This window comes from Drosophila novamexicana, unplaced genomic scaffold, assembly GCF_003285875.2.
Source record: "Drosophila novamexicana strain 15010-1031.04,08,12 unplaced genomic scaffold, DnovRS2.1 tig00001554-arrow-arrow-pilon, whole genome shotgun sequence".
Classification (NCBI taxonomy): Eukaryota; Metazoa; Arthropoda; class Insecta; order Diptera; family Drosophilidae; genus Drosophila; species Drosophila novamexicana.
Genome location: NW_020824866.1, coordinates 67,012 through 92,873, shown reverse-complemented (window position 1 = coordinate 92,873; position 25,862 = coordinate 67,012). Strand labels below are relative to the sequence as shown.

The 25,862-nt window shown below is 39.8% G+C and overlaps 1 protein-coding gene across 2 annotated transcripts; it reads left to right on the top strand.

Moving 5' to 3' along the window:
* The first annotated feature begins 1,185 nt into the window (after positions 1–1,185).
* On the top strand, positions 1,186–25,862 carry LOC115768002 (uncharacterized oxidoreductase SSP0419). 2 transcript variants are annotated; one of them, XM_030712412.1, is made up of 4 exons: positions 1,186–1,285; positions 1,645–1,760; positions 24,416–25,188; positions 25,268–25,862. In XM_030712412.1, the coding sequence occupies exons 3-4, from the start codon at positions 24,426–24,428 to the stop codon at positions 25,477–25,479; spliced, it is 975 nt and encodes a 324-aa protein (XP_030568272.1). In that variant the 5' UTR covers positions 1,186–1,285; positions 1,645–1,760; positions 24,416–24,425; the 3' UTR covers positions 25,480–25,862. The 2 variants fall into 2 exon arrangements, with proteins under 2 accessions (XP_030568272.1, XP_030568271.1); XM_030712411.1 differs by having other exon boundaries at positions 1,186–1,298.

Below are 25,862 nucleotides of genomic sequence, written 5' to 3'. Positions count from 1 at the left end.
AGGTCGTATAATCATGTAACAAATTTTGGATCGAGTCAGAAATCGGGCTATAAAAAAGACACTTGAAGTTTCTTTCTATTTTTGCCTTTCTTCTGTTCTGCAATCCTCATTATTTTTGGCTTGCATCAATTTCAAACTTAAAAAGATACGCTTTGAAATATGTTTAATCTTAAATCCTAAAGTGTTCTTCGAATAAGTGCTGTAATTCAGCCTTGCTTTTCGAAATTTCGGACTTGATCAAAAATTATGAAAATAGGAACCTCTGTAATTGGACAGGAAATCTTATGTAGCTAGCTTTAAATAAACTTACCTCGAAATGTTGAGGTTATGTTCATAGTTCCTTAATTCGACTTCTGCTCCTGGTAACACGTCGCACTATAGAATGTCATTATCGAATCGTTCTAAAGAGGAAAAAAAATAACTGTTAAGCACTCTTCGTCATCTTCATCAACTGTTATTGAAGAATGCTCAAGATACCATGATAAAGAGATTTACTCAACGTATTTGACAGGTTGTTGCAAAAAAAAAAAAACACTTTAAAAAAAGCTTCAAATTCGAGTCAGTCACAAGACGCAACGCAGAAATTGGCAAATAATTTGGGTACGACCAAAACTGGAACATCGTCAGGAAAGGCAGGCCATACGTACTGCAAAAACCAACTGTAAAACCAGTTGCTGCAGTAAAAAATAAACAAGAGTGCACAGGTCGGTAGTGCACGACTAAGAGATATTCTATACAAGAACCTATAAATCGTTTCAATGGTATTTCCCATTAGCATTGGCACATCAAAACGGGACAGCTTATCGTTAATTTTAAGTAAAGTCTGCCTGCGCGGGCTTCAGGCTGAGCCACCCTATAGTTCATGTATGCGCACAGACGACAGGCGTTTACAGCAAGCCATAATGCACTTACAGTGCGTACAGCGTACAGGGTATAAAAAGAAACACGAAATCTCAAGCTGGAGGATCACATGGCGTTGATTTGACATTTTGTCGCCTTTAGCGAAATGCCGAACGGGCAGCAAAAGCGAAATGCAAACATAGGAGCAGCGACGCTCGGCAACACGAAGCTGCCCTCGGCTGCGACACGAAGCCGCCGCGCGACTGAGCAGCAGCTGAGCTCCGTTTGCTGACGTCCGCTTACAGCTTACACACACGGGCCAGTCTTCGATACGAGCTCAAAGCGCCAAGTCGACGGGTTTTCAAAAGCAACGCAACGCGAGTCGCGAAACAAACGCAAAGAATCGAATTCGAAGTCGAAAAACACGAGAAGTCTGTGCGAAACTGTGCGTGAAATTGGTAAAGAGCAAGACCGAAATCGAAATTGAAACAGAAACAGAAACCGTTGCAAGCCGAACCGCAGCGGGCGCATTCCACATACCGAACATACTCAAGACCATTTTAATGTGATTTGTTGTTATTGTTAATTGCTTTTTCTTTCTGCTTTGTGTTTTTTTTTTTTCGGAGTTTTTGTTATTTTTGTTTTCGTCGCGTGTTTTTACTTTGGCGTCTAACAATTTAAATTTATTGCAAATTTTTTTATTATTTTATGTGTGTGTGCGTGTTTTTTTTTATAGTTTCTTCTTCTTGAAGACGCAGCTATAAAAATCGTTATATTTTGTTTCTTTTTTTTTGTTTTAAATAGTTTTTTTTATTGATGCGATTAAAATTTTTTGAGAAGCGCTAAACGGAGCGAGACCAAAAACAAATATCAAGGAATCCAGCTTGAGCTTCATTTGCTGCACGCGAACCGAATCAAGGGTAAGACATTTGTCAAGAAGTAACACACAAACATATTAAATTTAAATAAAAACACCCCCCCCCCCCCCCCCCCCCCCCCCTCTCACTCTGACGGTTCAAGTCAATGTCAATGGGCGCTGACTTTCAAAGACTCTCAAGGTACAGTCGCGCCCAGCGCTGCGCAGTCAAGCAAAACCTATCGAAAGTCTGTGTAAAGGTCTGTAAAGGTCTCTAAACGTATTCCTGGCCGAAGGAAACCCCGCTGTGCATACGCCCCCCTCCCCGCCCTCAGAGCACTTAACGCACAACTGCATTCCGAAATGCGATGCGAATCATCTTAGTTTTCAACGTTGTCTTCTTCTTTGCATTTGCTCGATGAGATAACCGCATGAGATAATATGTGCAAGAGTCGCCAAGGCGGGGGGCCTCCAATTAGCCCCCCCCCCCCCCCTCCCCCCACAAGTCCCTATAGGCGCATTCATATGCAAAAGAATCGCGTCAGCTATTTTATTGATGTGTCGTGGGGTCGAGAGGGGTTGTGTGCAGGGGGAGAGGGGGGGGGAATGCCAGCAGCGGCGGCGGCCTCAATAAAAAAATTGTGTGTCTCGCTCGTGCCAAATCGCTAAAAATCATCAATCTTAACTTAAACAACAACAACAAAAAGCAGAAGTAGAAGAAGAAGAAGCACAATAATACCTGTTGTATGCGTATGCAAATTAATGGTTAAAAAAAAAACACAAAGAAAAAAACAAAACACATTCTTTTTGACAGTTCTTGTTTTAAAAGCTTGGACAACGCGGACAAATCGTATCACAAATCATAATAAATGACTACTAGATACCCTGTACAAAGTGAGCAAGCAAATCGTATACCAGATCACAATAAACGACTACTAGATACCCTGTACAAAGTGAGCAGACAAATCGTATACCAGATCATAATAAACGACTACTAGATACCCTGCAGCTGAGGTCTAAACTTGGTCTTGAGCTGATATCTTAACTTTTTCTTAAGCAGATATTGTTTTAATACTAAGTGAGCTGAGCTCATGTTCTTAAACAACAAATATTACTGCGGCTATCTTCGGTACGCCGAATACTGAATACCCTTGAAGACAGCTAACGGCTCTCTGAAGAAAATTGTGGAGCTCGCCAACGCTGTGTTTACAGAAGATCCTTTAAAATAGAGAACTTATTTCCATATAAAAACTATTTTCTTATATAGTTACGATATAATGTTGATGGGATTACGGACATATCTAAAGATATGACAGGATAGGATAGTATGGGGAAAACTAACTTGAAAAACAAAAGGGTTTTATATGTAGGAACTTAGTTTTTGTAGGGCCCCATCCGGCTGTTTCAATAATACATATAGAGACGGATCTATCTGTATAAAAAAATATCCCTTATATATGTGAGAAAATTGAGCGTATTTCTGCTTTTTAATTCTAGTTAATATTCAGATAATATTGTTTTAAAACTTGGTAAATCTTTTAAACATTTTTTTAAAATCTTTGCGCTGTAACTCTGTGCGTGCGTCTCCCAAATTACAGGGTATACATACGTGTGAATGTGTTTTGAAAAGGTCAACGCGAAAACACTTGACCAACATTTTATGACTCCTGCTCTTTGAATAGACAGCTTAACACTTGGAGTTGTGTCCACAATTGGGCACACTCGATAATTATTGGATGACATGTGGAGCTGGACGCAAGCTGGGCCAGAAAATGTTGAACTTTGATCTTAAACGCAGCTGCATGCATTGTGGCGAGCATTTCTCGTAATGACACAGTTTGACATTTTGACATTTACAAGACAATTCGAGGCTTAAGATCTTTAAGAAATTCCACGCATGAACGAGACGGCAAAATAATAAAAAGCTTTAAGAAAAATGAAAAAATATGAAAAAAAGAAAAAAACAAAAAATGAAAACGAAAATAATAAACAAACAGTTGAGGTCGTTGCTCAAACATGCGAGATAGCTTAACAAATAGACAATCTTGAGAGTATGGAAACTCAAAGACAGCATTTACAGACATGCAGACATACACATACATACATATATGCATGTATATGGGCTTGTCCGGCTGTCTATTCGTATCTGTAAACTTGTATCTGCATCTGTATCTGTGCCTTTTAGCTACATAGCAAATCTACATGCGTGTCTCGGCTTGATTCTGGCGAATCGACAGGTTTTTTTCTCTTAAAAAGTAACTGGCTTTAGTTGCCGAGTTGCCAAGAGGGGGTATAAACACACATTGCTCTAGGGGCGAGGGGATCACACACAGCGAACTGCTAAGACCACCCGGAGTTGGGGGCTCCATACCGAGATACAAGGCCGGTCCAATTAAAGATGCGTGGTGTACGCACAAGAGAGGCGAGTCTTGTGCCAAGCCGGAGCTGCAAAACAAAGCTGTTAGTGCTGGAAAATACACTGTCAACTTGGCAAATAGTGTTGGTTAACATAACAGACAAATCCCATCAGCAGGAGAGGAAAGATGGATGCCAAAGAAAAGACACGATCCAAGCTTTTAGTGCTGTAAAACGAATTGTCAACTAATCAGGCAGTGTTGGTTAATTAACTTTCCATTTCCATTTTCGAAAGCAAGAGAGCTAAGTCATGATACAGACCATGGTCAAGCACTAAAAAATTGGTGCTGTAAAACCCAAATATCTACGATAAAATTGCATATTAAACAGTGTTGGTAAGCATCAACAGCAGATCTAACTGCATAGAATGTCAGCTCGAAGGCAACAGCAAAGCGGCCAGAATTTTAAATTTATTTTCAACTAGTAAGCCAGTGTTGAGCAACACAAATTACATGTCGAATATTAAGATGTGGCTGTAAAACAATAAATGAACCAGTGTTGGTTGACCCAAATACTTGGATCAGTAATAAGAAAAGTTACCTTTGGCTAGGCGAAAGAGTCAACAACGAAAAGCGAGAACTTAACTACTGAAGCGCGTTGACACAACAATAATGCCAGTGTTGGTTAACCCACATACCAAATCCTTAAAAGAGCGCTCCGACTGTGTAAACGCTGTTGTTTGTAAGCACTAAGTGCTCCTAAGTATTCGACAATTGAAAGAGGTGAAAGCGAAGCTTTAATTATAACCTGTGTCTGCTTGGCTGGCTGCTGCTAATGTTGCTGTTGTTGCTGTTGTTGTTGCAGCGGCAGCAGCAAATCTGGCTATTAGCCAGTTATTGCAAATCATCCCATTCCCATGCACTTGCTCATATGCCCAGCCCTCAACTGCAGTGCGCTCCAAATGCCAAGCGGCCAAGTCCAACTATGTCTCTTGAAAAGTTCAAACGCAAGACGGGTATAAAAAATAGCAAACACATGGACAAGTAAGAGTGCTCTAATCGGGTGTGCTCGACTAGGAGATACCCTAAATCTGAACATCTTTCTTCTACTTAACTCTTTTTCCTTGTATTGAACCTTTCTTCCTTCTATTGAATTCTTCTTCCTTCTATTGAATTCTTCTTTCTTCTACTTAACTCTTTTTCCTTGTATTCAATCCTTCTTCCTTCTATTGAATCCTTCTTCCTTCTATTGAATTCTTCTTCCTTCTATTGAATTCTTCTCCCTTCTATTGATTTCTATTGCGGCTGTGCTTCTAATTCTTTCTTTTGCCCCAAACTATGTATGGAAAATGCATTCTTGATTAACTTCGGTGTTTGTAGTCCGATCTATATGAAACTTTCAGAAAGTGCAGTGAAGTATTCTTTATCTTTATATTATAAGTATATTTTTCTACCAAAGCCGATGTCTTCTTCTATGCGTTACATATTGCTTGAGAAATATATGATACCTTCTACAAGGTATACTCTTGGTGTATGCATTCGAAAAAAGTGAAATTGCAAGTCGAACAACGTCGCCGACGACGACGACTGTGTCCATAATTGGCGGACAGAAACAACAGCAACAACAACAACGCCACCAAATAGGACGCTTGAGTGGATGCACCCAAGCAGCTCGAACCAAACAAGCCCCGGAATCGGAATTGGCATCGAATTCGCCAAAGTTATTTTTATAAAGCTGCAATCCATAAATGAAAAAATGGCAACAAATCGTTTGTTATTGTCTATCGCATTGAAATGGAAATCGAAAAACAAACCGAAAAAGCAAAACAAATAATTAATCAATATACAAAAAAAAAAAAAGAGAAATAAAAATTGAAACTAGCTGCGGCTAGCCACAAGTTGAATACCCTTTACAAAGTTTCTTGATCCTAAATTGAATATATATAAATAACTATAAAAATATATACGACATGAATAATAAAATACAAATTGAATCGCTCGTAAATTAGAATGTTTCAATGTTTCAATTATTCTTAATTACTAATTTCTGTTAAAACAATTTTGACATAAATAATTAGATAATAAATATATTTACTATAAATATTATGGCCGGGTCTTGCCCGTGGCAAATTTTGTACTTACCTTAACCTTTTCTCCCAGTTCTCGCCCGTGAAAATGTGAAATTTCCGCGTACTATCTTGAACTGCACGTCTATTTGACAACATGTTTGAAGTCCATCGAGTAAAGAACTAAACCTTTGGAATCAGTCTATTATACAATATCATACATGCATAAATACGTATGAACATGCATGCGTACATGCATGCATACATGCTGCATACATGCGTGAATACATGCATGCGTACATGCATGCGTACATGCATGCGTAAATGCATGCGTGCGTACATGCATACATGCATGCATGCGTGTGTACATGCATACATGCATGCGTACATGCATGCATGCGTACATGCATACGTACATACCTACATACGTATATATGTACATACATACATACACACATACATACATATGTACATACATGCATACATACATGCATGCATATGTGCATACATACATACATGCGTACATACATGCATACACACACACACATATATGTACACACATACACATACATACATACACAAAAATATACATACACAAAAAAAAAACAAAAAAAAAACCACAAAAAAAAATACCAAAAAAAAACCAAAAAAAAAACACTACACTACTAGTTGGGCATGAAAAGCTGCAGAGCCTACTTGAATTCTTGAGAATCGAGGAGTAGAGCACTTGGTAAAACTTAGTTTATTTTTGCGACAAATGAACTTGTTCTGCGTTTCGTATTAGAAAACAAACATGCATTCATACATATATTAATGCATGCATACACTGACACACACACGACTACACACACACACACACCCACACATACATGCACAGACTCACACACATACACATATATATATAATACTTATAGACTTTCGAACAAAATACTTGTACTATATATGGTTTTGATCGATTAGCCTCACATCTAAACAATCTGCTATAGCCCTTGTTGGCCAAGCACACATTAGCCTGGGATTCGAACCTGCGACCTACTTGTTTTACTTGAATCTGAACCACCAGAAGAACTCAAGTGTCAACAACTTAACGCATTTTAAAACTCATCATTTGCGTTTGCTTTGGAATAGCTTTTCCCACATCTTTCCCAATTTTCCGTTTTCAGCACTCGTAACTCGATTTTCATTAGCGTATTTTAGCCCAAAGACCAGTTCAATTAGCCAGCTGGGCACACATACAGTAAGGCATGACTATGTTGACCACGCTCGCTAGATATTTATGCATACGTGCACTTCACGCTGTCGCAAGCGACAGCCTGTGTGTTTTAAATGTCGTGACACACTTGTAATACCCACTCGCAAGGGTACGTACAAAATATATATATATATAAATATATATTTAGAGAAAAATAAAGAAAAACACATTTGAACAAAACGCGTGATTTAAATTCGCGGCATGCTTCGATTTGGCAGTTAGCCAAAAAAAAAACTAGGGCTGCGCTTCAAGCGCCGCTTAGATAATAATAAAATAAAATAGAAAATATGATATAAAATAAAAAACAAAAGCGTAAAAGTTGTTGTGTTGAAAGTGGTTTTTGGATATGAGAAGTGAAGAGAAGAGCAGAGAAGCGAGGAGAGGAGAAGAGAGGAGAAGAGAACTCTTGCGGCTAATAAATGATCTAAAGCTTAAATTGTTTCTTACATGTCTTCCTAAATACAATATTCACAATTCACAAAGTGTAAAGAAGTTTTCTGCTGTAAACTAGCTCTGAATGGAACTAGTTCGCGTTTGGCTGCATTGGTTCATATAATGCGAGTCATTTTTTTTTAAATCCAAACCAATTTGATGCAAAGCATAAAAAACATTCATAAGATTTTGAAAGCAATAATAAACTAGCTTTGGCATCTAAATCTGTGATCATGTGGGAAAGCAGTTACACGAACTGAACCTTAGGACAGACAATTGATTGGTTCAAGCCGTGAACCGAAACCATCGACAAATAGTTCTTTCATGCTTTTGCAGCCCTGCTCCTATCGTTAAGAGATTTCCAGCTGTGCAGCAAATGGAAACATAATTTCGCTGATAATATTGGAATACCTGTTGGCCTTTTTGGCTATCATGGGTTTTTCCTGTCCATGTAAATCTAGCCTTATCCAATGTACTGGAAGTTGTACTCAACGACCAGACGTGACTTTTGTGGCATTTTTTAAAGCTAGCATCCATATCATGCCGTATCGAGGCACTCGTCCGAGTGAAGCCCGGCACCTGCCTCAAAGCAGGTTGGCAGCTCGCTTTGAACTGATTGTTAAATGCAATTGACGATTTACAAATAGAAATAGAAACAATAGCTCAGTCTGGCTAGAAGAAGAAGCAGCAGCAGCAGAAGTAGGTAAACAAAAATAATACAAAACAAAAGAAGAAAAAAAAATGCAACTTGAAAGTGGCACAAAGCAATTTTAGCGCTGAATGGAGCGTTAAGTTTTTCAACTGCAATTGCAAGAAACGAAAAAGCAACAAATTAACAAAAGAATAACAAATTGAAAATGAAAATGAACAAAAACAAAACAAAACAAAACAAAAAACTAACAATCCAAGCTGCAATTATAATTGGTACAGATTTCAGTTTGAACTCTTTTTTTTTTTTTTCCTGCGCCAGTTTCGAAATGATATACAGAATCTTACATATCCGACACTTAAGAAACTCGATTCCGTGCAAAAAACAAAAAAAAACTAATAAATATTCTGCAAACAATTTAAAACTGTTGCTCAAGCCGACACTTGAACGAGCTTAGAGGAAAGCCAGTGTTGGCTAACACACTAAATATATAATAATAGTATTTAAAACAAAAAAACAAAAGTATATATATGTTTATGTATATGGATATGATGTTAATGTTTAACATTATCTTTCGTATATGTAAAAATAATAATAAAAGAGAGAGAGAGAGAGAGAGAGAGAGAGAGACAGAGAGAGAGAGAGAGAGAGAGAGAGAGAGAGAGAGAGAGAGAGGTAGACATGCAGACATTTTTCATTCGATCGTATTATATTGTTTTATCTAACTGAACTATTCGAATTTAAAAGCGAAAAAGAACTGCAAAAATACCAAGAAAAATATGAGCACAAATACTATAAATATATCACCGAAATACTAGTAAAATACTGTAAAAAAAATACTAGCATAATAACTGGCAAAAAGACCACAAAAAGTGATTCATGCTGGAAGATAAAAAAGCGATAAAACGGCAATAAGCAACACATCAAGCGGAAGAAACGCATTCTTATCTTCGGCGATAAAAGCTGTCAATCTGGACGTGTGTGTGTGCGTGAGTCTGTGTGTGTGTGTGCTGCACACACGGACAGCTTATCGATAGTTTGCATAATGGTTCAAATGCCATTTGGAAGAGCTTCATTAACATCAGAAAGCGCCAAGAGGCGCACAAGGTGCGGTAATATCTGGTAATAGCCGATTAAATGCTCAAGCTAACAAATTTAAATGGCAATAAAAGGGAAAAGAAAAGATAGAAAGAGAGAGGGAGATGAAAAACAGCAGCCAAGTTGGCCAATAAAACACGGCCGTAAATCAAATAGCGCCCAAAGCTATTGCCAGACCCTCGACTCGACTCGAGTCGAGCTGAGTCGACATCAAGAAAATAACATTATTTGAAGTGTCGACGGCAAAGAAATGCGCCGCGTTCCGAGAAGCGTGTGAAAATGTGCCGAGTTATTTGGGCATATTAGTGGTATTCCCCGCAGCCAGCCCACTAGCAATTACCTCATCAAATTCCATATGCGATAATGATAATGCGCTGATGATGCGCTGTGACGTATGCGAGACATGCGATTTATGTATGCGTGAAAACTGCCTTCAGCAGGCTTACAGGTTGCACAGCTGAAGTTGATTGGGCCCAAAGAAGTAACATATATCATGTCTGGCAAAAAGAGCTGGCGGAATATGAATCTAGGCTAAAAGCGCAGCAAAAAAATCATTTATTGAATTTCAAATTCACTCGCAAGCGTGGAAAATGCGCGGAAACTGAGCTCAAACTTCAAATCTTTATGACTTCACACTTTACGTAATGTCCATTTGGAGAGTAGCTGCCTAACATTTCATGGGTGTAGCTTAAATGCTGCCCTGCACAGAATATTAATGAAATCACAAATTTACAGAAATTTGGAATGGACTCCAGGGTAACTGCTAGTTCGGCCGTCAAGTATTTTACAAGCTAACAGAACTGTCAACTACTTGAGCTATCCAGCTATTTGCTTTGCAAACTGAGCATAGCATAGCCAATAAATAGAGCTCATCACATTCCACATAGATCTAGAGCGATTTGACTAGCCCAATGTCAAACTTGACTCGACTCTCCAGACAGTGGCTGTCATAATTCAACTGACTGTCAACTGTCATCTTCAGTCTGATCACATTTGTCATTCGCTTGACTGTGCCGTCACCGGCGACGCCCGCGCTTAGCTCAGCTCGCGGATGATCTAATCCCAAGACCTGCTGAAAATGTTTTTGTTTTCAATTACACTCTGTTCACATAATGGATAAAGGTAGAGCTAGAGGCTTGCAATTGGCAAGTAAATGTATTATTTTGCTTTGATATCTGCATAAAATCCATAAATATTGATTGTCAGACATGGTCAAATTTATATATCCTGTATAGCATACACTGATTAAGAAACCTTCCCTCAATCTATTTAAAACTCTTGAAACACACACTCATATTTAAAGGTAAAGCCTTACGCTTTGGTATATCCACGCTTTTGCATGTCAGATTCAAGTTCTGAAAATTTCATCAAGATCGGACTTCAAGCACCGAAGTTAATCAGGAATGAAGCTAGAATCTTTATAAGGGCATGAAATAGAAATATTTCAGAGGAGTTGAACTTGAAAATGCTGTGAATTAAGGGGGATGGAGCAGGGGAGGGGGGCTGGATTAGGATTGGCTTAAAGTTTGGCCAAAGACGAGCGAGGGGGGGGGGGTTGTGGGAATGCAATACAATGCGAAGATAACGAAGAGGCGACAAAGGCGACGACGAAAATGAAGCTGTTGTTGTTGTTGCTGTTGTTGTTGTTGCTGCTGTTGCTGTTGTTGTTGTTGCTGTTGTTGTTGTTGTTGTTGTTGTCGTTGTTGTCGTTGTTGTCGTTGTTGTTGTTGTTGCTGCTGTGGGTAAACGATTCAAGAGTTCAGCGAACTTGGTGAAAATTGCTGAGTGTTTATTGCCGCTGTTGATGTTCATGATCATCATAATGATCATGTTGACGATCATGTTGCTGTTGTTGTTGTTGTTGTTGTTGTCGATGGCGTGCAGCTAAAAGCAAGTCAACGGAAAGCAGAGTAGACGACAAACGGCAGCTTTTCATCATCATCATCATCATCATCATCATCATTATCATGATCATCATCAGATCGTCATCAGCATCATTATCATGATCTTCATTATTGACTAGCAGCTTGCGCCTTTTAAAGCAATTGCATTTCGGCAAACATTTTTACAAAAATTTGTCCTATCATTCACAATTTGGAAAAAAGGATTAACGTTAGATAAATCATTTCTGTTGAGGTTTTTCTTCACATGCCAGCCAAAAGCTGGACGAAAACATTTGCTGGTTCGGTTCATGAACCTGGTTTTCCCTCGCCCTGAACCCAGCTTTCGGTTCGAGCCAGACTACGTCAACAACAGTTTAAGGCAACTAATCAGCATACTTTATTGTTAATAGTTCGCAATTTGATAGATACAAAATTGACAGCCAACAAAAAGTTTATAGTTCGAACCTCACAAAAAAAAAACGTTCGAGTCATGACAAGGCTCAAAATCGATACAAATAACAATGAAGGAGTCTCCAGCTTTACTAGAGGCGTTTACTCAGACGGACAACAGCTAAACTCGTCTTCCAGATCGAGCATATATATATATGCATGCATATAATATAACTAATGGGTAATGGATCCTACCTAGCCGTATTTTATACATACTCAATAGGTTCAGAGTTCGATTTATTCGTCTGACTTTATTTTTATTGTTGGGACGTGTTAACCTTAAACCAAGCAAAACTTTTGCTTGGCTTGAGGTCAGCATACTAAATGTAGGCTGTTAAGTGTTCAATAACAATGCATGCAGCTGTGCGCAGTGTTGTAAAAGAATGTTATAGAGCTGTGTGCAGCGATCAAATATAAAATAGATTAAAAAAGAAACATATATATTCACATACATATGCAGTGCCCCGTAATATGTGATTGTGTGGCTCGCGAATGCCTTTCCAAAAATCCAAAAATCGAACAATATTAATCTATATATGGTCTGGGAACTGAGTCCTCTGCGTTCTGCTGGGCCAGCTTGTCGATGACGCTACACATTAGGTATAGACATAGCGTCGGATATAGATGGGCGGCCTGTAGGGCCACAGGGCGCGCGGTCGGCGATTGTCGAGCCGAGCCTCATCGAGATAGACATACGGCTGGTAGCCCAACACGGGCTCGATCTGTCTGCCATTCCAGTAGCCAATGATCCGGCGGCAGTTGGGGCAGTTGTTGTGCCGATTCAGCCAGACATAGAGACAGTTCTTGTGGAACCAATGGCCGCAGGGCAGCCGATACGCGGCCGCCAAGCCGCCATCCTTGGCGCTCTCCAAACAGATCGTGCAGAGCGTCTTATAGGGCATGCGAACAAAGTCCCACTTCAGCATATAGTAGCCCAGGCAGCCCGTCAGGCGATATAGACCCAGGATTATAATGAGTATGGCTGGCGCGATAAGTGAGGCCAGCAGACATATGATTGTGAAGTCTTCCAGTGGATCCATGCTAGTCAAAAAGTTTTGTGATCCTGATTTTGTTTTGGAGTGAAGCAAGTGAGTTAAGTGATATGTATATATATATATATATAAATATATATATATATTTTTTGGTAAGCCACACTCATTTCCATGCTGCTACGATTGAGCTAAAATAATACAGTTGCTGACTGACTGACTGATTGATCAATCAGATTTGGGTAATTTCTTTAGTCATAGAAAGTAAAGCGCACAGATAATGTGTTTCAATACCTTTAGTATCTCTTAGGTTTTAAGCACTTAATATTGAGGCATGCAGCTTCAAGTGTGGTAGCTTTCATTTCACAGCAATCGCTAGCTCGCTCCTCCGTCTCAGCCCCACGGCTATAAATCAAATGAATAGATTGGATAGCCACAATCTTATTGAGCATATACGTATGATAAATACAGCACAAAAAGATCGACAGTTGAAAAGATCGTCAAGATCGGTTTAGAAACACAGAAGTTATTCAACAAAACGGGCCTGTAAGAATTTCTGCATACATGTGCACACACGCACACACATGCATGCACACATGCATGCACACATGCATGCCCACATGCATGCACACATGCACCCATAATATGCGTAAAGCAAGATTAACAGATTATAGTATCTTAAGATAAGCAGCAGGCATTGTTATAAATAAAGAAATAAAATGAAAGCCAGCCAAAAACCAGGCGACTTATGTGAGAAATACTAATTGTCTCTCTGCAAGATGCGTCTATTTATTATATTCATTTGCCGCAGAAGAAAAATGTTATTATTTTTATTTGTTTTCACAGTCTTGAGTCTGTGCTTCGAATCGAGTATCCATAAATTGGCTTATTTACACGCTGACAATTGAGCCCCTCGACTTGGTCACGTTTATCGGCGATCCGAGGAGCCGAAACCCTGAGACGACGTGCCCACGATTAAGGCCTAGACAAAAATAAAAACACCAAAACAAAAACGAGCCAAAAGCTAAGACTGAAACCTAAAACGTAGATTGAAATGCATAACATGAAGCCGCCTACACAGCTAGGGAGAGAGAGAGAGAGGGGGGGGGGGGGGGGGACTTTTCGACCGATCCCTTGAAAAGTAAATATTTACGATTTCTGCATATTTTCACCTTTCAAATAAGGTTGTTGGTTTTGCGTTTTTTCTGGAAACATCTTTTGGTTACGCGTATTTGGGCCACAAAAATTGTTGCAGTCCGGGTGAGGGAGGGGGCGGGGGGAAGATTGACGACTTGCCTGGAGGGCGGCTCGAAACGGAGGGGGATGAGGAGCGGAACGGAGGCCCGCTCAAAATTAGCGCTCTCGCTGGCGATGCGTGTCTAAAATGTGTTAAACAGAAAGAAATCGCCAAACGAACCCGAAACTCAAAACAAAACCACAAAAAAAAAACAACGCTGAGTTATGCGACTGCCCAAATACGAAAGATACTTGTACTACTTATAGATACATGTACATATATGTGTGTGTGCGTGTGTGTGTGTGTGTGTGCGTGTGTGTGTAGTCGTATGCAAATGTTTCGATGCCAAGCTGACTGGACAGCAGCCAACTGGTCGAGAGCTCCACTTGAATGCGACTCATTGGCACCTGTTGCCATTACTGGTTATCATAATTACTATAAAGATACCCTGTAACACAATCAATTCGGGTATATCTACACACATAGATGTATATATATTATATATATAGATGAAACTGTTTGTGAACTGAATTGAATTGATTATGAATCGAACCGTTTTTGCTGTAGCCAATTTCACCCGCAACTGTGGAAAATGTGTGGAAACTGTTGTATTGCACACTTTTCGCAAAATCCACACGCTTGGGTGGAAAATGAATGTGCAAGACTTCTTCCAGCCGAATAGAATTGTTTAACTCTGTTTGGGCATAGCTTAGCTTGGTTTAGGCACAGAATTGAGCTGACTTAAGGCCCTCTATAGAGCTTTAGGCAAGAGTTTCTTATAAACCTTGACATTCCTTGAGCTGCCTTCGAGACCTTCGTTAAAGCTAAGTCTTAAAAGCAATTTGCTCAATTCATGTTTTTAATACTTATCTAATGAGAAGCCTTGCAAAACGCAGATTTGTTTCACGATAGAAGCATGTTTCGTTTCTACAGGGTATCCGACGACCGTGCGCACTCGTCCAGACTCTTCTTACACTAGCCTTAAATAATTGTTGTTGCTTTTTGGTTTTTCTATTGCTGTTAAAAAGTTGAGGTGCAAAATAATTGGGCTACTTGAGTATCAAATTTCATGTTTCTCGCCGCGTTTCGTTTCGGCGCTTACAAGAGGGCATTTCCATTTTGTCAGCATATTTGTCACATACCAATTAAATATATATATAGATAGTTAATCAACAAGTCGATTCTCTCTGTCTGAATATTGATTGCATGCAGTATATATGTACATATGTGCCCGACCGGATCGAGGCGCTATATCATTTGTTTGACATACGAACGTTGAGTCGGAAACTAAGTTCTTGTAGGAATGCATCTTTTGTCCAACAAGGTACGGGGTATTATAAGTCTGTCATAAAATATGCAATGACTAAATGGAAATATTCCCGAAACCATAAAGTATATATGTATTCCACATCAGCAACAAGAGCCGACTTGATATAACCATGTTCTTCTGTCTGTTTCGATGCGAGCAGGCAGAGTTTATGTCGGAAGCAGCCGGATCGGCCTGCTATATCGTATATAGCTGGAGCATAGGAACAAACGGCTCAAAAGAAAACTTGTTGATATCTTGACAACACCCGGCTGCCTTTATGCATATATGCAAGCCCATCTAAACATCGAACCACTAAGTTATATGGGAAAAATCGGTGAAAAAGTAGGTCAAATCTTTTCCAGAGTGCACTTCTATATTATATAGCACTAAAGGAAGAATCGGACGATAAATGACTTTTTGCCATAGCAAAAGATATTTGTATTAAGCTCGAATAACGGCAATCGGGAAAGGGTATTTAATCTTCGGTCTCTCTCTCCCTCCCTCTCTCTCTCGCGCTCTCTCTCGCTTTTGCTTGTTTTCATTTGGTTTTCTTCAGAGTTTGTTTTTTATTTTTATTTTTTTTGCGTCAGTTTCATCAATTCTTTAATTATGGCAATTAGCCATTTTCGTGCGCTGCAAAAACGCAAGCCTAGCCCCAGTTGCAATCCGAGCCCCACAAACAAGAAGAAGAAGAAAAACCATATACCATATAGCATATAGTATATAGCATATAGTATATAGCATATATTAGATGGGGAATGCAATCGGTTCGGCGAGTGTTGATTTTTCACTTTCCACAAGTTTTGTTTTTCTTGTGCTTTTGTTTTTATTATTATTTATATATATTTCAGTTTCCATTTGCGCTATTTGGCCCATTATTCAATGGAATTTCAACAACGGTTAGCTGCGATAATTGTTTTATGTTGTTGTTGCAAAAAGTGAACAGCGCAACGCAAAAATAGATACACTTATGTGGCAATATGTTTTTGATTAGTTTTCGTTAGTGTGCTAGGTTAATGAAACTTGCACGGTTGCTTCTCGCTTCTCGCTTCGCTTATATAAGTCTTCAGGAGTTTCATTTATCACAAAATTCAAATCGAACTAGATTTAGGTTTGAATGGTTCGAAGCATTATATATTTAGATATGTTGACAACATTTATTTGAATTCTCTTGCTTTTGCCGATTTGATAAGCTTCATTTAAATAGCATTTATGCCAATTTGATTGACTGATTGACAAACTAATCGATTGACATTCAAAACGCTTGATGACATTCCACAAGCATTCCACACATTAGGGTGAAATATGCATGGAAAACATTCCTAATTAAAGCTATTCAACTTATACAAAGAGCTATTCAATACTATTCTTGACTTGAGAAACAATTTTAAAGATCAACTAAATAAATTGTAATTTTCGTTAGCTTTGACAACGACCTTGCCCAATCCACGCGCACACGCGGAAAAACGGTGGTAAGCAGAGTGGATTTAGGAAAACTGTTTAAAATCACTTTTAGTTCGAGATAGTTAGTTATAAATTGAAGTTTCACACAATCTAGGTCAAACTATTACAGGGTATACGTTTGGTGAGTTACAACACACCTACCCGGCTGTCAAGTCATCTCCTTGAGTCCGTCATTTGAAGCAACAACTTTCCAACTCCGTCCGGCTGGCATAATTCGACTTTAAGCTATCATCAGCGCCAGATCATCGATTCGATTCGAAAAAAAGTTGAAGAAGCAGAAGAAGAAGAAGAAGGCAAAGTTAATTAAACGCCTGTCTGAAAGCATTTGCATGCGCCAATATGCAATACACGGCGTATGCGCAATATTATGATTAATAAGCTGCGGGGATGCATGCAGCTGGATATGGACTGTGCATAGTTATGGATGCGAGACAAGGCTGACACATTTGGCTTGAATGTGGAATGCTGAATGTTGTTGAATGTTGAATGTTAAAAAAGCAACAACAATTGTGCTGCTGCGGCTGCTAAAATAGCCACAACAAATCAGCAAATGTCGCAATTAACATATTTTATAGCTATGCACCTGTCTCAGTGTGTGTACGAGTGTGTGTGAGTGTGTGTGTGTGTGTGTGTGTAGCACACCCTGCAGTACATGGCTGCCATAAATGAAGCCATAAAAAAAACACACACACAAGCAAACAAACAAACAATATACAAAACGTCTTAAGTAGATTTTGTGAGTCGTACACGATTTTGGCGAGATGCAAAAGCGACAAACATGAAATAGATGTGCTGCCGTCGGGTATGCCCGACTTACAGATCTTCTTCCACATTGTACCCCGCAACATACAACTATTAAGTGCTAGAGAGAGAGAGAGAGAGAGAAAGGGCGTGTATATGCATATAAGATACATACAATTACGAGCTGCAAACATCTTCCCGCAACTCGGAGCGTAAATCAAACTAACCAAAGATGTTGTTTGCTACTCAGATACACTTTCCATAGAGACAGTTGCCAGATACATTTGTATCTTATAGTTGGATATTGACAGACAGATACAGGTAACTCAGCTGAAAGCAAGTGGATGTCCACTGCATCAGAGTTCGGTCAAGTATTTATCGTTAAAAGTATCTTTTACAAAAAAAGTATCTTTCTTTGGCAATATCCTCTAGAGCAGTGCCCAAAAACGTATCTATAGCTTTACTTTATATCTGCTACATTGACTGTGCCAACTTCGACCCAACAGTCACACACAAACACACACAAACACACACACACACACACAATTTGTATCTTTTAATGAGACAGCCGTCGTATGCGTCGGCATGTGCAGAAAATTAGCTTGGCTTTGCAATGATTAAAAATTACACTTGAACTGGTCTTGCAAAGAGTCAAGACTCAGCGCACACTTGACTCGTATCTCCAAATGTATTCACAATATACGTATATGTATCTGTATAAGTATCTGTATCTTTTAGTTAAACTTAAGTTCTAGGCAAAAGAGCTACTAATTTGCGAATGGCAAACAAAAGCACGAGGCCTGATTAAGCTCTATTTGCTGCGTATTTGCATCTGTATCTGCATTTGCATCTGTATCTTAATCTGCATCTATATCTGTATCTGTATCTGTGCCTGTATCTGTATCTGTATCTGTATCTGTATCTGTATCTGTATCTGTATCTGTATCTGTATCTGTATCTGTATCTGTATCTGTATCTGTATCTGTATCTGTATCTGTATCTGTATCTGTATCTGTAACTGTATCTGTAACTGTATCTGTATCTGTATCAGTCTCTGATTGATATTTGTATTTGTATCTGTATCTATTTCTGTACCTGTGCGGTCACTGCCAATTATATCTATGCCTTTCGCTTCCCTTGCCGCAGGCACCAACTACTTTAAGCCTGTCTTTCTCTATTCCCCACTACCCCATGCCCTTCCCGCGGACTTCCCGCTGCCCGCAGGGGAATCGCAGACAATGACCCGAACTGTTCAAAAGTAATCTGAACGTTGTTTACCCGAAAGCACAACAATTAGCTGTGATTTTTGTTGCTCCTCCAGAGATTTACATAAATTAAAAACAAGAAAAAAAAATAAAAAACAGAAAAGAGAAACAGTTTACCAATTGTTCAGACAGTTTGGCTTATATGAATCAATCTCCTTGATTATTTAAGAAATATTTGTTTTATTAAATGTGTAAAAGCTTTGTATAATGACAATGAATGGCCATTGAATAACTGAGTGTTAAGCTAGCTGTCAAATTGTTAAGTTAAACATAACCCTAAACTGCCCATTCATAGCGAAAACTAAGAATGATTATGAAAAGTAAACGCTTTGAGTAGCAAAATCAGTATACAGTTAATAACTGCATGTTAAGCTTGCTTGTAAACATGTATCTAGCTTTTAAATAAATCCTAACAGTCTGTCAAATCAAAGAAGTTGTGAATTGTCAGAACAACCTGCCAGACAATGAACATCCATGTAAAAACCTCGTGTCAAACTGGCTTGTAAAGTTTGATTAGGTTATAAACTGGCTCAGTTGAACATAAACTCATTCATGTCTGAGAACGTTATTTTGCACGCTTCTAGAATGCAAAAGCCGTAAACCAGACAATTTAAAAATTAAATAGCTGATTACTCAACTTAACAAGCACCTCTCAAGCTGTGCTATAACATATTAGCTAAACAGAACCTGCTGCCAGAGATTATAACAATTGCCTGCTCAGTCAAAGACTAATTGAGTTTACAACTAGCTTGCAAATACTTAGCTGACAGTTAAATATTCCAGACAGATATAAACACCAAGCATCTAACCAGCTGAGTGTTTAACATAAACAGGCTATGCAAGCTAGAACTTTGCCATGTTTCAGACTCTGATATTGCGGCATTTAACAGTAGGTTAAATTGATTAGCTAAATTCAACCTGAAGCTGAGCCGCTTACAGCTGGCGAAAGCCAAACAATCTGCCTCTATCAGGCGGCTTTGGCGAATTGATAAGCCATAATTAAACCTGAACCTAAACCATTTATGTCTGGAATTATGAATTATGACATGTACAACGTGAAACGTGAATGAAGCGACATAGTTCGGTTAAACGTCACGTTTAACGTCAACTAAACATGTATCTGTAAGCTTGGCTTGGCTCTTATCTGGCCATAATTGAGATGCCATGTGCCATGTGCGAGGCAATTATATATTTATGCGGAGATTTTTGCAATTGTTTAAACATTACTGACACAGTCAAAGACACGCTGACTGGCAGTTAGTGAGCCAGTCAGCAAGTTCAATGGACAAACTAATCCACATAATTGAAGATAATTAAGGCGCATTCACAATTCACAATTAACAATTGCCAACTGTGAATTGTGAATTGTCAATCAACAATTGCAATGGCAACTTAATTAACATCATGGTCAGCCGAGCTGCTAGAACGAACAACCACAAGTTGACATAACTGACAGTTAACAAGCTGCTGACAAGCGACAAGCGACTCGCTTGCAACCTGGTTGATGCAACACGACGCATGTGTCTTGTGCAATGTTAAATGACCAAAGCTAAAAGCTAAAAGCTGCCATTGGAATTGGTCTTAGAACTGGGTCAATTGTGCTGACAGCCGCTTGACAGCCAGTTAAACATGCAGATCAATTGATCAGATCATTAAATACGACAATTAAATGACAACATTTAAAAACATTTGCCAAATGAATCATACTCAAAAGAGTGCATATTCTCGATCGTCCGGTTAGATAAATCAAATAAGTACAGCTTCAAACTAACATTTTGCATGTTCAGTTAAATATAATAGTAGGCTTTAGTGGAAACTTGACAATTGAAAGAGTTGAGAACACATTTCGCAAAATCCACAGCTTCTGGCTAAAAAGCGTAGGATATGCTATTGCATAGATATAGTTAATATAGTTAACTTAATTTTTAATAAGAACTTCATTTAGACATGTTCCAGCGATTTCTGAAATTCCACACGCCATGGCGGAAAATTGGCGGAAAACCTTTGTGTGAAAGTTTTTCTGCTTCGAACACAATCTAAAGATCTTTGTTCGAAACGGAAAAGATTTGCACCATCTGTAACTGAAACGTAAGCAGAAGACGATCCAGGACTTAATGCTCATATTAACAGACAATAATATTTATATTTATATAATAATATGAATTATAATTGATGATGATGAATGCTTGAGGTCCGTCTTGGTTTTTGGTTATGCGGAAGAGAGTGCGTTTTTTTTGGTTTTTTGTTTTTTATTTTGACTGCAATTGGACGGTTTTGGTAGGCGGGAAAATATTTATAAACGTTGTTTAATTGCGTAACGGCGACATAGGCGGATGTGGCGTTGGTACCACTGTGCGGGCAGTCACACACACACACACACACGCACACACACACACGCATTCACAAATATGGCAAAGCCATTTCCGCATGTCAACCAAGTCGTCAAATGCTGCGATGCGTTGCAGTGAAAATTCATTGAAATGCTCGCAGAGCCACCGGAACATGCCAAGAAGCAGAGTGGCTGCAGGGAAGCATAGAAGAAGAAGAAGAAAGCGGAGGTGCAGCAACTGCAACTGCAACTGCAACTGGACGCCACAAAAAGATTCACAGATAGAGCTCAAGCCCGGAGAGATCTTTCAGCTGCGGACTGTGGATTCGGGCCTGCCTTTGTTAGGCTGGGCAGAGGGGCTGCCCAGAAGGGGGTTGGGGGGTATTTTTGGGGCAACAACTTTTACTTTGGTCTGGAAAAATGAGCTGCATGCAGCGACAAAGTCTTCTGGCGCGTGCAGTGAAAACCTGAGAAGCACACGTAGACATCGTTTATTGCCAAATGCACGAAGCTTTTTGGGCTGGACACGCACCGCTGGCCACGTGCCAGAGCCCAGCTGGGTGCCATGGCGTCCATATGGCGTCTATAGCCACACACACACAGAGAGAGAGAGAGACAGAGAGAGAGAGAGAGACAGACAGGCACAGGCACACCTTCATACGTAGCTCTTATATGGTCCGTGGCTTTCTGTTAAAAGTGAAGACTCTTGTGGCTTGGCTTTGTGGGTGGGACGGAGGGAGCGGGTGTAGAAGGGGGCAGGAGCGACTTTGGTGGTGTCTATGACCATGTCTGAGGGAGCGACGCGGCCAACTGCTCGTAAATTGTAAAAAAATTGAAGAAAAACGCGCAATAATTAAGCGAGCCAAATGTGAAGCAAAAAAAAAAAAAAACACACAGAAGGCAACTGAATAAAAACGCATTAAAAACTATAAAATAGAAGCGAATCGATCACGACTGCCCGACTAGCAGATGCCCTGTAATAAGCAGCCCCACAATATGCAGCCAAATGCGGGCCTATGGTCCGATCTTGATGAGATTCACAGCGCTTAACTATCTGACATTGAAGTGTTTGCAGCTTTAAAAATGTTTATTCTTTCAAAACTTTTGGGTAATGAGCGAAGTAAGCCAAAAAAATGAACTATTTTTAATATGCAAATGCTCTACGAGAATGCAGCTAACTAAGTTTTGTGCATCTAGCTCTTATAATCTTCGAGTTCTGCTCAAAAAACGAATTCCAAAAATCGATATTTATCGATATATGGCAACTCATTTGGCGTTTGGTACACGAGAATGTTTCTAAGTGGAGAGCAGCTCGTTTAAAGAGACAGACAGACAGACAGAGAGAGAGACAGAGAGAGAGAGAGAGAGAGAGAGAGAGAGAGAGAGAGAGAGAGACAGACAGACAAAAAATCCAAAAATCGATTTTTATCGATATATGGAAAATATGACAAACTCATTTGGCGTTTGGTACACGAGAATGTTTCTGAGTGGAGAGCAGCTCGTTTAAAGAGACAGACAGACAGACAGAGAGAGAGAGAGAGACAGAGAGAGAGAGAGAGACAGAGAGAGAGAGAGAGACAGACAGACAGACAGACAGAGAGACAGAGAGAGAGAGACAGACAGACAGAGAGAGAGATAGGTTAGTTTAAGTCGACTATTGATGATCAAAAATATATATGTATATACGCATATAGAAATATAGATTAGATAGATATATATGTATATAGATATATATATATATGTATATATATATAGATTGGGAGATCCCCAGAGACTATTGATGATCAAAAATATATACCCAAAATATGGATTGCGAGATAGATGCCGTGCCCTTGCATGCAATCAATAGACCCTTTTTTTCAAATGGATACAGGGTATACATATAAGACAGATATAAAAAGCTTCGTTTGTTTTAAATGTAACTCGGTGCGTTGTTGTCGTCGTCGTCGTCGTTGTTGTTGTTGTTGCACATAGCTCAGCGTATAATTAAAGTGAAAATGCGCCAAGTATGCCTGCTCATATGCTGTATATATAAATAGAGACATATATCTGTAGATATTTAGCCAAAGATACCCGGTTAACAGCCGAGCCGTCGTTATTTTGGTATTTTGATATTTTGATATGCTATACGATATGTTATGTGCTCGTCTTTGAGCTATTGCACAATGTGGTGGGTGCAGTGTATTCGGCTTGAAAGACAGCTAAAGGCTGTATTTATATGATTGATTCAATGATTGATGCTCGAACTGCCTTAAACAATTAAATTGACTTGGCTTTCTTTTGTTTTCGGTTCACGAAATCGATTGAAATTCTTGGATGAGGTGAGAAGTTCCAGTAATAACAATTTTGGACAAAAATTCAATAGTAATTTTGAATGCATCAATCAAAAGTTCTTTGCTTCAATCAAATTTGTTATATTTGTTGTCTGATTTTCACTGCCTACTTGAGTTTTCAGAATACTCTTAAATTGACCTTTAAAACTCATTAAAAGGTAATATAAAGTATGGGAGTCTCCTAGCTCGGATTGCGGCTTGATTGATGACAAACTGATTGCAATCACTTAATAAGTCAGTCAATCAATCAGGTCAATCCTTTTATAATGTATCAAGATAACAATTGATAAGAGCTTTATCTGCGATCTATATGTCGTTTCTGCAATGGGACACTGTTAATTACTTCTTCTACTTCTATTTCAGTTAAGTCAGTCAATCAGTATCAATCAATCAGGACAAACATTTTCATATATATTAAGATAGTAATTGATAGGTTTTTAAGGTTTAAGGTATAAATATATGTAGATCTTCCGATAGCATACTCTAAGGTACAGTCAGTCAATCACTCAATCGTTCAGTCCATCAATCAAAACAAATAGTGTTATATGCTTAAACAAGACAATTGATGAGTTTGAAGATTTATATATAGATTTGACACCATACTCTAGAGCACCTTGTCTACTGCAGTGCAGTCAATCAGTCAATCAATCAGCACGAATATTTGTATATATATTACGATCACAACTAATATGAGTTGAATAGCAATAAGCCATATATAAGCTGCAAAGCACATCTCCATCTACTGCAGTACAGTCAATCAGTCATTCAATCAGTCAGTCAGTCAGTCAGTCGGTCAGTCATTCAATTAGTTTTATATATATTTGAATTAAACTCTAAAGCAACTCTTCTATCTTTGGTGCACTTACAGAGATGCCAAAATGGAGCCAATGACCATGTTGGTATTGGCCTTTCAGCTGCTGGCGCTCTTCTCGATCGCCGGCGCGCTGCTCATCTATCTGATATGCAAGGTGCGTGAGGAGAGCCAGGCGGGCAATGGGGAGGTGCCGCCCAGCCGTGTGGTGCTGGTTACGAGCGCCGACACGGCGCTGGGCCTGCAGTTGTGCACATATCTGGCGAACAAGGGCTGTCGCGTCTTTGCCGGCATGAAGGAGGCACGCGACTCGCTGCCCGCCAAACTGCTCTGCGGCTGGATGAAGATACGTGAATATAGCGAGGAGCCGATCAGCGGCACCATTATACCGATGCGCCTGGACGTGACACGGGAGGATGTGCTGCGCGAAGCGACCATCGCCATGGGCGCCCATCTCAACGCCAACGAACGCGGCATTGCCGCTGTCATCAATACCAGCGGCAGCGTGTATCGCGGCCGTGTCGAGTCCCAGGATGTGCAGCAATGGGAGCACATGCTCAAGACCAACATATTGGGCACGCTGCGTGTGGCCAAAGCTTTTGTCGGTTTCCTGCGTCCGACACGCGGACGTCTACTCTATTTGGGCGGCAGCAGTGCCGGCGCCAGCATGGGCGGCGATGGCCTGGTGGCATTCAATGCCTCGCGCGTCGCTGTGGAGAAGTGTGCCGAGGAGCTGCGCAAGGAGCTGCAGCCATATGGTGTCAGCATTGTGGCGCTGGACACATGCGGCATGACCGTCGAGTCGCTGTACAAGGCGCCCGTTGCGCAGAGTAAGTGCTCCCAGCTATCCATCTGCTTTCAGCAAACGCAAGCTGTCGCCTTCAACAACAACAACTCTTCTGCTTTCAGCCATGTCACAGTGCCCGGGCGCACCCACCCAGTATACGGCGGATGTGCTGAGCGCCAGTGCGCTGCAGGTCATCGAGCGGGCCCTGTGGGACTTTGTGCCGCAGCAGCGCTACACGTTGCTCTCCCACAACAAGTATCAATTCACGTTGCCATGCCGCTCCTCGCTGCGCCTACATCGAGCCAGCAGCGAGTCCGCCACGCAGTCCGTCTAGACCAGAAACAGAGAGAGAGAGAGAGAGGAAGAAATAGAGTGAGAGAGAGGAAGTGAGAGATATGGTGGAGCAGGCATATTCAACGGCTGGCCTTACTGGGATCGCAGCCAATACTTACAATACCTTTTCTGTACATACGTATGCAACACACACACACACACACTTACACACATACAGAATCGTTGTCTTTAACATTGTATTCAGTTATCTATAATCTATATACGCCTAAAGGCTTTAACATTTTTTTTAAATGTTTATATTTGATATTTGTTTTTTTTGTGTCCCCTTTTCTTTTATAAAGTTGTAAATTGACAATTTGCTGCATTTGATTTGTAGACATTTTGTGCATATTTTTGCGTATATATATATATATTAATGCGATT

What these genes read in the sequence shown, in the direction of transcription:
- LOC115768002 (XM_030712412.1), top strand. Translation starts at nt 24,426, where the DNA reads ATGGAGCCAATGACCATGTTGGTATTGGCCTTTCAGCTGCTGGCGCTC. An exon ending in CAAGGCGCCCGTTGCGCAGA is followed by an intron (nt 25,189 to 25,267) that starts GTAAGTGCTCCC and finishes TTCTGCTTTCAG; the next exon opens with CCATGTCACAGTGCCCGGGC.